The sequence below is a fragment of the Ranitomeya imitator genome, chromosome 10 (genome assembly GCF_032444005.1).
Source record: "Ranitomeya imitator isolate aRanImi1 chromosome 10, aRanImi1.pri, whole genome shotgun sequence".
NCBI classification, from domain to species: Eukaryota; Metazoa; Chordata; class Amphibia; order Anura; family Dendrobatidae; genus Ranitomeya; species Ranitomeya imitator.
In genome coordinates this window covers 4298789-4311405 of record NC_091291.1, presented here as the reverse complement: position 1 = coordinate 4311405, position 12617 = coordinate 4298789, and the positions used below count along the sequence as shown (strand labels likewise).

The 12617-nt window shown below is 59.4% G+C and overlaps 1 protein-coding gene across 2 annotated transcripts in view; it reads right to left on the bottom strand.

The window, feature by feature from the left end:
* Positions 1-790: 790 nt before the first annotated feature.
* CROCC (ciliary rootlet coiled-coil, rootletin) overlaps positions 791-12617 on the bottom strand; it is a 49846-nt gene continuing 38019 nt past the window's right edge. For both annotated transcript variants that reach the window (XM_069742044.1, XM_069742043.1), the window contains exons 24-37: positions 12311-12549; positions 10979-11138; positions 10654-10821; positions 10197-10581; positions 9922-10124; positions 8923-9043; positions 8684-8847; positions 8066-8281; positions 4543-4767; positions 4316-4465; positions 4036-4236; positions 2468-2599; positions 1448-1627; positions 791-1362 (exon numbers count right to left, since the gene is read on the bottom strand). In XM_069742044.1, the coding sequence (XP_069598145.1) occupies positions 1282-1362; positions 1448-1627; positions 2468-2599; positions 4036-4236; positions 4316-4465; positions 4543-4767; positions 8066-8281; positions 8684-8847; positions 8923-9043; positions 9922-10124; positions 10197-10581; positions 10654-10821; positions 10979-11138; positions 12311-12549 (2625 nt within the window). In that variant the 3' untranslated portion in view covers positions 791-1281. The remainder of the gene's footprint in view (positions 1363-1447; positions 1628-2467; positions 2600-4035; positions 4237-4315; positions 4466-4542; positions 4768-8065; positions 8282-8683; positions 8848-8922; positions 9044-9921; positions 10125-10196; positions 10582-10653; positions 10822-10978; positions 11139-12310; positions 12550-12617) is intronic.

Genomic DNA, 12617 nt, shown 5'->3' with positions numbered 1-12617 from the left:
TGGTTGTCAGTAATAGGTCACGCCTGACAACCTCTCGTATTTCATACAGGATTCAGCAGAATAGAAGATTCTGTAACTTTTTTCTCATTTTATTATTTTCCTATAATCAGTAATACTCACGTAGATCCCCGCGGTGTCTCCTCTCCCGACCGCCGGACCCTTGCCCCGCGGCATCTCTTCTCCCGACCGCTGGACCCTCGCCCCACGGCATCTCCTCTCCCGACCGCCGGACCCTTGCCCCGCGGGCGGCATCCCGAAACCCGGCGTCTCGTGGGATCAGTCTGAGGTTTCCTCACTGGACGCCGTCCCCCAATATTTATTCAGAGCCCACAGATGGTGGGAGACGTTGGTCTGCGGCGGGGGACGGGAAAACGCATCTGATAGAGTCGCTTCATACAAGGAAATATTTTTGTGTGTTTTTTGCTTTTAATAAAATAGACATTTTCTCTACATGAAAAAATTAGAAAATCAGAGAGCGCCGCTCCGCCGCCATGTTGTGTCCAGAGTCTTCGTCCTTCACGATTGGCTTTAGAGTTGCGGCCCCCCTTCAGTGTGATTCACAGTTTTGTGCCCCCAACCCAAAAATATGTTCAGTGCAAGTATCAGTGCTGGGCACAGAGTAAGGCCAGGATCACACATGCGAGAAACATGTCCATGTCTCGCATGTTTAATCCAAGCTCTAGCGCCGGCATTGTGGAGCGGAGCGTGCGGCTCCATGTGTTGCTATGCGGCCGCACGCTCCGCTCTGGAGTGCCGGCGCCAGAGCTTGGATTTCACATGCGAGACACGGATGCGTTTCTCGCATGTGTGATCCCGGCCTAAGAAAAGGAAATGTGAAGACATTTTGGTCCCCAGGGCGGCAGCGGGGTACAGCTCCATGCCACTTCCCGGAGAGCAGCAGCGGCGGGGTACAGCTCCGCGTCACTTCCAAGAGAGCAGCGGCGGGGTACAGTTCCGTGTCACTTCCAGGAGAGCGGCGGCGGGGTACAGTTCCGTGTCACTTCCAGGAGAGCAGCGGCCGCGGGGTACAGTTCCGCGTCACTTCCCGGAGATCAGCAGCGGCGGGGTACAGTTCCGCATCACTTCCAGGAGAGTAGTGGCGCCGGGGTACAGTTCCGTGTCACTTCCAGGAGAGCGGCGGCGGGGTACAGTTCCGTGTCACTTCCAGGAGAGCAGCGGCCGCGGGGTACAGTTCCGCGTCACTTCCCGGAGATCAGCAGCGGCGGGGTACAGTTCCGCATCACTTCCAGGAGAGTAGTGGCGCCGGGGTACAGTTCCGCATCACTTCCCGGACAGCAGCGGCGCATAGTGAGACTGGCCCCGGCGCAGTTCCTGCTGCAGCTGCTCCTTCAGGGTGGAGATCTGGGGATGACAGACAGCAGATGATACAGATGCAGGTCTTGAGGGCGCCTGCTGGGAGATGTAGTCCACCAAGTTGTGAGTCTACCTGTTCCTCCAGGCCACGGATCCGCAGGCGGTGTGCTCTCTCCCTGGCATCCAGCGTGCGCTCGGCCTGGGTCTGCGCGCTCCGCAGTCTCTCAATCTCCACCTGCAGCTCCTGCCGATGCCGCGCGGCCGCCTCCATCAGGCTCTGAGAATGTGTCTGCTCCATGTCTGCGATCTGCGCCTGCAGGAGAAGCGGGGGATGGGATCGCACAAGGCACGGGCGCAGCTCACCGCAGGAGCCGAATCTACGGGCAGCGGAACGGAGAGCTCTGCGCTACAGGAGGCGCGAGACCAATGTATCACAGAGGAACAGTCATACTCCAGTCACCTCCAGAGCTGCAGTCACTATTCTGCTGTTACATCGTGCCTTATCCTCCAGTCACCTCCAAAGCTGCAGTCACTATTCTGCTGCTACACCGTGTCTTATCCTCCAGTCACCTCCAGAGCTGAGGTCACTATTCTGCTGTTACATCCTGTCTCATCCTCCAGAGCTGTACTCACTATTCTGCTTTTAAATCATGTCTTATCCTCCAGTCACCTCCAGAGCTGCGGTCACTTCTCATTTCCTGACTGCTCTCGGCTGCTGTTCTCTGTTGTCAGCCGGGCTACACTGGAATAATCACGCTTGCGGCACCTTGTGAAATCTCCATGTTCACCAGGCAGTAGAAATGTCCTTGCAGCTCTGGCTGTGACTGGAGTAGGATTTTTGGAGCCACCATCGGGAGTGGATCCCGGACGCCGCAGATCTCCGTTCCCGGTGGAGGCCGCGCTCTGCGTTACGGGGGAAAGCGCAGAGAACAGATCCGGCGACAGTCGGGAAAGCAGAGGGTGAAGATGGCGGAGACATCGGCGCTCACTCACCAGACTGACGGTGATCCTGCGCCTAACCCTGTGCAGCTGCGCCTTCGCGGTATAGCGGGCGGGGGAGGGGAGAAAGAATGACATGAGGCAACCAATAGGAAGGCGGAGCCCGTCCCGCGCAGCACCCCGCGCTGCCGCCGCATGCACACACCACGCCTACCTCCAGCGCCTGCACCTGGCTCTGCGCCTCCGCTAGCTCCTGCTCCACCGTAGTCAGTGACCGATCCAGGCGACCGCGCTCGGCGGACAGGCGTAACGTGTCCTCCGCCGTCTTCAGCTTCTCTCGCTCCACCTGGAGGAAAAGACCACCGGCGGCGTGAGACTGCAGCACATCCTCCGCGCAGAGCGGCTGCTCCGGACCCCCGCACAGGAATGTACAGGGGGCTACAACTGCCGATCAAGCTTCCAGCGCTGTGAAGTCGGGGGACGCGCAAAAGATAAAGCACCAAAAAGCCTGAACCCCCCCGAGGCCGTAACGACTATTCTGAATTGTTAAATTAAAAATACACCGAAGAAGGAGCGGACGAGAGGACGGGCGCAGGAGAAGACCCCAAAAATGCTCAAAAAACCTCGCCGGCGTCTTGTGTGCACAGAACCCTGCGGCCCAAAGCCTGAGGCTGCACCACTGACACACTGTGCCGAAGGCGGCTGCGGTGCGAATAGTGCGGACCGATCCCTGCAGGGCAGATGTCGGGGGTCCCTGCGGTGCGATGTCAGGGGTCCCTGCGGTGCTGGATGTCGGGGGTCTTTGCGGTGCAGATGTCGGGGGTCCCTGCGGTACGGATGTCGGGGGTCCCTGCGGTACGGATGTCGGGGGTCCCTGCGGTACGGATGTCGGGGGTCCCTGCGGTGCTGATGTCGGGGGTCCCTGCGGTGCGGATGTCGGGGGTCCCTGCGGTGCGGATGTCGGGGGTCCCTGCGGTGCGGATGTCGGGGGTCTCTGCGGTGCGGATGTCGGGGCTCCCTGCGGTGCTGATGCCGGGGCTCCCTGCGGTGCTGATGTCGGGGGTCCCTGCGGTGCTGATGTCGGGGGTCCCTGCGGTGCTGATGTCGGGGGTCCCTGCGGTGCTGATGTCGGGGGTCCCTGCGGTACAGATGTCGGGGGTCCCTGCGGTGCTGATGCCGGGGCTCCCTGCGGTGCTGATGCCGGGGCTCCCTGCGGTGCTGATGCCGGGGCTCCCTGCGGTGCTGGATGTCGGGGGTCCCTGCGGTGCTGATGTCGGAGGTCCCTGCGGTGCTGATGTCGGGGGTCCCTGCGGTGCTGATGCCGGGGCTCCCTGCGGTGCTGGATGTCGGGGGTCCCTGCGGTGCTGATGCCGGGGCTCCCTGCGGTGCTGATGCCGGGGGTCCCTGCGGTGCTGATGCCGGGGGTCCCTGCGGTGCTGATGTCGGGGGTCCCTGCGGTGCTGATGCCGGGGGTCCCTGCGGTGCTGATGCCGGGGGTCTCTGCGGTGCTGATGTCGGGGGTCCCTGCGGTGCTGATGCCGGGGGTCCCTGCGGTGCTGATGTCGGGGGTCTCTGCGGTGCTGATGCCGGCGGTCCCTGCGGTGCTGATGCCGGGGGTCCCTGCGGTGCTGATGCCGGCGGTCCCTGCGGTGCTGATGCCGGGGGTCCCTGCGGTGCTGATGTCGGGGGTCTCTGCGGTGCTGATGCCGGCGGTCCCTGCGGTGCTGATGCCGGGGGTCCCTGCGGTGCTGATGTCGGGGGTCCCTGCCTCACTCCTCTCACCTTGTCCAGCGTCTTCTTCAGGGCGCTCTTGTCCTTCTCCAGCCGCAGAGATGAACGCTCCATCTCCCGCTTCTCGCCCTCCAGCTGAGCCACCGCCCGCTGCAGCCCGCACAGCCGCTCCTGCAGGACATCGCGCTCTTCCTGCAGCTTCTGGAGGTTGCGCACAGAGACGCCGTCACATTCCTGACGCTGCCGAAGAAGCTGTGAGGGACAGAAGAGGAAATGATGGGGGACGCACAAGGCAGCGGGACCCCTGTAAGCAGCGCGAGCGGTGACCGACCTCCTGCAGGTGGCGCACTTGTCCTTCCAGCTCCGCGCGGCGCAGTTCTCCATCAGCCATTTCGTCCTTTAGTTCCTGCATCTGCTCAATTAACCCCGAGTTCTGCTTCTTCCCATCCGCCACGGCGAGCCGCGCCGCCTCCAGACGCTCCTGGGAAATCAGCAGAGACCTCAGCACATCACCTCCATCACAGGAGCGACGCTCTGCAGCGGGCACACGGCGCTGACCTGCAGGACGCGGCGCTCATGGTCGCTGGTGGTCACTATCTTCTGCAGCTGCCCCATCTTCTCCTGCGAGGAGCTGCTGCTGGAGATACTCTCCGAGAGCGCGGCCGACAAACTCTGCACCTTCTCCTTCAATGAGTTCTCACTGTCCTGGACCCTCCCTAGTGTCGTGTTCAGGCGGTCTACACACATCTGCAGAGAGCCCACCTTCACCTCGCTGTCCGACACCTGGAGAGACAAAGCAGAGCTGTCAGCAGAGCACAAAACCATCCATCCTGTGCAGGATTTACATTCAATGCTCCAGAGCTGCACTCACTATTCTGCTGCTGCAGTCACTGTGTACATACATTACATTACTGATCCTGAGTTACATCCTGTATTATACTCCAGAGCTGCACTCACTATTCTGCTGCTGCAGTCACTGTGTACATACATTACATTACTGATCCTGAGTTACATCCTATATTATACTCCAGAGCTGCACTCACTATTCTGCTGGTGCAGTCACTGTGTACATACATTACATTACTGATCCTGAGTTACATCCTGTATTATACTCCAGAGCTGCACTCAATATTCTGCTGGTGCAGTCACTGTGTACATACATTACATTACTGATCCTGAGTTACATCCTATATTATACTCCAGAGCTGCACTCAATATTCTGCTGGTGCAGTCACTGTGTACATACATTACATTACTGATCCTGAGTTACATCCTGTATTATACCCCAGAGCTGCACTCACTATTCTGCTGGTGCAGTCACTGTGTACATACATTACATTACTGATCCTGAGTTACATCCTGTATTATACCCCCAGAGCTGCACTCACTATTCTGCTGGTGCAGTCACTGTGTACATACATTACATTACTGATCCTGAGTTACATCCTGTATTATACTCCAGAGCTGCACTCAATATTCTGCTGGTGCAGTCACTGTGTACATACATTACATTACTGATCCTGAGTTACATCCTGTATTATACTCCAGAGCTGCACTCACTATTCTGCTGGTGCAGTCACTGTGTACATACATTACATTACTGATCCTGAGTTACATCCTGTATTATACCCCAGAGCTGCACTCACTATTCTGCTGGTGCAGTCACTGTGTACATACATTACATTACTGATCCTGAGTTACCTCCTGTATTATACTCCAGAGCTGCACTCAATATTCTGCTGGTGCAGTCACTGTGTACATACATTACATTACTGATCCTGAGTTACATCCTGTATTATACTCCAGAGCTGCACTCAATATTCTGCTGGTGCAGTCACTGTGTACATACATTACATTACTGATCCTGAGTTACATCCTGTATTATACTCCAGAGCTGCACTCACTATTCTGCTGGTGCAGTCACTGTGTACATACATTACATTACTGATCCTGAGTTACATCCTGTATTATACCCCAGAGCTGCACTCACTATTCTGCTGGTGCAGTCAGATACAGGACAAGTAATGTACAGTGCCTTGAAAAAGTCTTCATACCCTGTGAACTTTTCCACGAAGTAACAAATATTAGTGATGTATAAAGGAAATGATACAGGGGTGTACTAAGTATTGTAATATTATAAATCTAAACATTGTGAGCTGCATTAGTATTCAGCCCCCTGGAGTCTGTACTTTCTAGGGCCACCTTTCTCTGCAGTCTTTTGGGGTCTGTCTCTTTTTGCCCCCTCGCTCCGTGACATTGGATGGAGACCTCTGTGATCAGTAATTTTCACGTCTTGTCACAGATTCTCTGGAATTTGGGTCTGGACGGTGACTGCGCTGTTCACACACAGGAATATGCTCTGATCTACACCCTCCATTGTAGCTCTGGCAGGATGTTGAGGGTCGTTGTCCTGCTGGAAGGTGAATCTAGGCCCCAGGGTCAAGTCTTCTGTAGTCTCTGACAAGCTTTTCTCCAGGATTACCCTGTATTCAGCTTCATCCATCTTCCCGTCACCTTAGACCAGATTCCCTGCCCCTGCTGAGGAAAAGCCTCCCCACAGCAGGATGCTGCCACCATTATGTGTGATGGAGGGGATGATGTTTTCAGGGTGGATAGGGTTAGTTTTCCAAAACATGTAGCTTTTTGGTTACATGCGACCAAAGGCCCTTACTCCACATGGTCACTTTGCCCCTACATGGGACTTCTTATAGCTTTCTTCTTGCTGCTTTTCCACAAAGGGCAGATTTGTGGAGTAAACAACTAATAGTTGTCTTGTGGACAGATTCTCCCCCTGAGCTGTGGATCTGCGGCTCCTCCAGTGATCATGGGCCTCTCGGCTGCTTCTCTAATTAATGCTCTCCTGGCTTGAGAGGTCAGGTTAGGTGGACGGCCAGGTCTTGGTAGGTCAGGTTAGGTGGACGGCCAGGTCTTGAGAGGTCAGGTTAGGTGGACGGCCAGGTCTTGGTAGGTCAGGTTAGGTGGACGGCCAGGTCTTGAGAGGTCAGGTTAGGTGGACGGCCAGGTCTTGGGAGGTCAGGTTAGGTGGACGGCCATGTCTTGAGAGGTCAGGTTAGGTGGACGGCCATGTCTTGGGAGGTCAGGTTAGGTGGACGGCCATGTCTTGGGAGGTCAGGTTAGGTGGACGACCATGTCTTGGGGGGCTCAGGTTAGGTGGACGGCCATGTCTTGGGGGCTCAGGTTAGGTGGACGGCCATGTCAGGTTAGGTGGACGGCCATGTCTTGGGGGGTCAGGTTAGGTGGTCGGCCATGTCTTGGGGGGCTCAGGTTAGGTGGACGGCCATGTCTTGGGGGGCTCAGGTTAGGTGGACGGCCATGTCTTGGGGGGCTCAGGTTAGGTGGACGGCCATGTCTTGGGGGGCTCAGGTTAGGTGGACGGCCATGTCTTGGGGGGCTCAGGTTAGGTGGACGGCCATGTCTTGGGGGGTCAGGTTAGGTGGACGGCCAAGTCTCGGTAGGTTTGCAGTTGTGCCATACTCCTTCCATGTTTGGATGATGCATTGATCAGTGCTCCGTGAGATGTTCAGAGCTTGGGCTATTTTTCATAACAAATCCCGGCTTTCCTCTTCTCCACATCTTTATCCCTGACCTGTCTGGTGAGCTCCTTGGCTTTCATGATGCTCCTCGATCCCTAATATTCTCACACAAACCGCTGAGGCCTCCACAGAACAACTGTAGTTATAAAAGAAATCACACCCAGGGGGACACAATGTACTAATAATGTGACTTCTAGGGGCAATTGGTCACTCAGACTCCAGGGGGGTGAAAACTAATGCACCTCAGAATGTTTAGATTTATATTATTACAATAATTAGTACACCCCTGTATCATTTCCTTTACACGTCACTAATATTTGCAACTTTGTGTTGGTGTCACAGAAAATCCCAATAAATACTTAGAAGTTTGTGAGTGTAACGTGAGAAAGCTCGGTATGGGGTCCGTGTAAATCCTCTTGGGGGTGTTTTGTGCTGCAGTTTTCAGTGTTACCTGCAGTCCTATGTAAATGTGGTGAACACACAGGATGATACGACATGCTCGGCTCTGCTACATCTGCGCACATCACCTGTCTCTGCAGCCCTTCTATCCGCTGCTGCGTTTCTTGCATCTCAGCCTCACGATCGGCCAGGACCAGCCGGACCCTCTGCAGTTCTCCTTCCAGTCCCCTCCGGGACAGCTCCAGCTTCGTGTTGCGATTCTCGGCAGCGTCCAGCACTTCCTTCAGGCGCCGTTTGTCTCCGTCGAGTTTTGTTTCGTTTGTTTTCATTTTATTTATTTTTTCCTGAGTCAGAAATTAGAGGGTGAACAGTTAACACCCCTAACAGGAGAAGACAAGGACCCGGTGTTGGCCACGGTATGAGTACCCCCCCAATCAGTCTTCCGGTGCGCGGGGCGAGCGCCCACAGTCTGTCCCCCAGAGCGCGGGGCGAGCGCCCACAGTCTGTCCCCAAGAGCGCGGGGCGAGCGCCCACAGTCTGTCCCCCAGAGCGCGGGGCGAGCGCCCACAGTCTGTCCCCAAGAGCGCGGGGCAAGCGCCCACAGTCTGTCCCCCAGAGCGCGGGGTGAGCTCAAGCAGTCTGTCCCCCAGAGCGCGAGGCGAGCTCAAGCAGTCTGTCCCTCAGAGCGCGGGGCGAGCGCCCACAGTCGGTCCTGCGATACTGGACACTATGTACTGTCCTGTTACCTGGGCTGCCCGCTGCTCACTCTCGGCCGCCTGCAGGCTACGCTCCAGGCTGGCCACTTTCTCCAGCGCCATCTTGCGCTCCCTTTCGTAACGTCGCAGCGATTCCTCCTGCAGTATCAGGGTGGTCTGCACGTTGCTGAGCTTCCCGTCCGTGGCGCGCTTCCCTAAAGAGTATTGAGAAATGTATCAGACAGGAGGTCACAGCGCAGCCGCTAATCACATCCCCCGAGGCTTCTCACCCTCCTCCACCTCTGACAGCACTTTCTGCAGCTGCTGCACCCGGGTGGTTGCTCCATCCTTCTCGGCCTCCATCTCCACCATCTGCCGAGCCGCGACGGCCGCCTGAGTGCGCAGATCGTCCTGAAAGAGACAACGAATTTTACTATTGGTACCAGTCCCGGGTGCAGGCAGCGCCAGTCCTGGGTGTAGCTCCTGATGCGCTGCCAGTCCCGGGTGTAGCTTCTGATGCGCTGCCAGTCCCGGGTGTAGCTCCTGATGCGCTGCCAGTCCCGGGTGTAGCTCCTGATGCGCTGCCAGTCCCATGTGTAGCTCCTGAAGCGCTGCCAGTCCCGGGTGTAGCTTCTGAAGCGCTGCCAGTCCCGGGTGTAGCTCCTGAAGCGCTGCCAGTCCCGGGTGTAGCTTCTGATGCGCTGCCAGTCCCGGGTGTAGCTCCTGATGCGCTGCCAGTCCCGGGTGTAGCTCCTGATGCGCTGCCAGTCCCGGGTGTAGCTCCTGATGCGCTGCCAGTCCCGGGTGTAGCTCCTGATGCGCTGCCAGTCCCGGGTGTAGCTCCTGATGCGCTGCCAGTCCCGGGTGTAGCTCCTGATGCGCTGCCAGTCCCGGGTGTAGCTCCTGATGCGCTGCCAGTCCCGGGTGTAGCTCCTGATGCGCTGCCAGTCCCGGGTGTAGCTCCTGATGCGCTGCCAGTCCCGGGTGTAGCTCCTGATGCGCTGCCAGTCCCGGGTGTAGCTCCTGATGCGCTGCCAGTCCCGGGTGTAGCTCCTGATGCGCTGCCAGTCCCGGGTGTAGCTCCTGATGCGCTGCCAGTCTCGGGTGTAGCTCCTGATGCGCTGCCAGTCACACGACCGGCCCCTCAGTAATGTCACCCAATGTTAGACTGGACCTATAGATCCAGAGTGATCTTACTTAACCCCTTCAGTATGGGACGGCCGGGGACCGGTTCTTGTAGGACAAAGAACAGATGAAGGGTTAATACACGCAGAGACGCCGCCTCTTACCCGCTCTCGCTGAGTGTCCCGCAGTTCTTGCAGGAAGTCCCGCAGGGCGCCACGAATCACCTCCGGGTCAATGTCAGCGGTCAGCAGCTCCCCGCGTGTGGGAGACGTCGCCCTCTCGGGGGTCTTGCTGCGTTCCGGGCTTCCTGTGCGGGGGATGGGGCTGCCGCGCCCGTCAGTGGTGGTGGTGTAGGTGTTGTCATATCCTGGGTGAAGAGTGGACGGTGATGTTGGGGGTCTTCCCGGGATGATGCTCGGGGTCACCACTATAGATTTACCCTTCAGTGGGGAGAACGTCCTCTTGGGGGAGCCACTGCGGCCCCTCACGGCTGGGCTCGGCGTACGTCCGGCACGGCCGATCCCCAGAGACCTCCTCAGGGCGGAGTGGACGCTGCTGAGCTTAAATTCTAGTTCTCTCTTCAGCCCCTCGAGCCGGGACAGTTCGGCCTCCAGCCCGTGCACGCGGCCCTCGCTGGCGCTCAGCCTCAGGCCCACCTGGACGACCTCCTCCTGGGACGCCAGCAGCTTGATCTCCAGGTTGCGGCTGTTGTCCAGCAGCTTCTTCTCGTTGCCCCGCGCTTCCTCCAGGTTGCCCTGAAGCTCCCTCTCCCGGAGGCTGAAGTCGCCCTCCACTTCCGACAGCTTCCTCTGGAGGGCGCTGAGCTGTGGAGCGAGGAGGGGACATCGGTAATGGAGCAGGACTCCCATCATCTCACATCATGGACACGCGCTCACCTCCTTCCTGGTGGCCTCGCGGCCGCTCTCCGTCTCCATGAGCTTCTGTTTCAGGGTGAAGCCGTCTCTGCGCGCCTCTTCTTCGCGCTGTTCACACAGAGAAAGACGCGCCTGCACCTCGGCCAGATCCCGGCCGCGCTGAGCACCCTCATCATCCAGGACCTTCAGCTGGAAGATAGCGGTCACAGATGTGGGAGAGGGCAGATAGACATTGCTGGGAGTTGTAGTTCTACACACTTTGGGGCGCTATGGACTAATGCATCTGTAAGATCACAACAGCACTCCTGGGGTCTCTGCCCCCAATCTTCCCCCCCGTCCCGCTCACCTGTCTGCGCAGATCCTGCAGTTCCCTCCGCGCCTCCAGCCGAGAGCGCTCCACCTCCCGCAGGCTGCTGCGCAGATCCGCAGAGTCCTTCTCTGAAGCTGCGCAAGACTCTTCCAGCACCGAAAGTCTCTGCTCCTTCTCCTCATTAGAGCGCTTCAAGCTGCAGAAAGACCCTACAGATGAGGACCCCTCAACCTACTGCATCAGCGCTGCCCCCCAAGAGCCACGATCACTGATATGGTGCGTGAGGAGAACCGGGGGAGCGACGGGAGCTGGGACAGCAGAAGCGGGGGCGCTACGGGAAGGCAGATGCGGGGGCGCTACGGGAGCCAGGAGAGCAGACGTGGGGGCGCGGCAGGAGGGCAGATGCGGCGGCGCTACGGGAGGGCAGACGCAGGGGCGCTACGGGAGCCAAGAGAGCAGATGCGGGGGCGCTACGGGAGGGCAGACGCGGGGAGGCTACGGGAGGGCAGATGCGGGGGCGCTACGGGAGCCAGGAGAGCAGACGTGGGGGCGCGGCGGCGCTACGGGAGCCAAGAGAGCAGATGCGGGGGCGCTACGGGAGGGCAGACGCGGGGAGGCTACGGGAGGGCAGATGCGGGGGCGCTACGGGAGCCAGGAGAGCAGACGTGGGGGCGTGGCGGGAGGGCAGACGTGGGGGCGCGCCGGTAGCCGGGAGGCAGACGTGGGGGCGCTACGGGAGCCAAGAGAGCAGACGTGGGGGCGCGGCGGCGCTACGGGAGCCAGGAGAGCAGACGTGGGGGCGTGGCGGGAGGGCAGACGTGGGGGCGCGCCGGTAGTCGGGAGGCAGACGTGGGGGCGCTACGGGAGCCAAGAGAGCAGGCGCGGGGGCGCGCCGGGAGGGCAGACGCGGGGGCGCGCCGGTAGCCGCGAGGGCAGACGCGGGGGGCGCGCCGCGGGGGGCGCGCCGGGAGGGCAGACGCGGGGGCGCGCCGGGAGGGCAGACGCGGGGGCGCGCCGGGAGGGCAGACGCGGGGGCGCGCCGGGAGGGCAGACGCGGGGGCGCGCCGGGAGGGCAGACGCGGGGGCCCTATGGGAGCCAGGAGGGCAGACGCGGGGGCGCGACGGGAGGGCAGACGCGGGGGCGCGACGGGAGGGCAGACGCGGGGGCACTATGGGAGCCAGGAGGGCAGACGCGGGGGCGCGACTGCAGACGCGGAGGCCCACCGGGACTAAGGAGGGCAGACACGGGGGTGCGCCGGTAGCCAGGACAGCAGAGTTCCTTGGGTTTACTGCCTCCATGTATCGCGCTCGGGTGGGATGACTGCCCCTCGGGGACATGTCATGTCAGGATTCCCGCAGCCGCTGTACCTGATGCGCTCGCCCTCAGCCCGCCGCACCGCTCCCCGCAGCTCCTCGTTGGATCTCTGCACGGCTTCCTTCTCTTTGGACTCATCGTTGAGCGATCGGCGCAGCTCCAGGACTTCCTTCTTCTGGAGCTCGGCCGCCTCTTGACTTTCCCGCACACGACGGTGAGATTCGATCAGCTCCCGGCGCACGGCGTCCCTGGCGTCCTCCACCGCACACAGCTGAGTCTTTAGCTCGTCTACCTGTGAATGACCAGAGGGGGCGCCATGTACTCGCTCCGTCATTATCTCCGCGTCCTCCTCTGCTTACT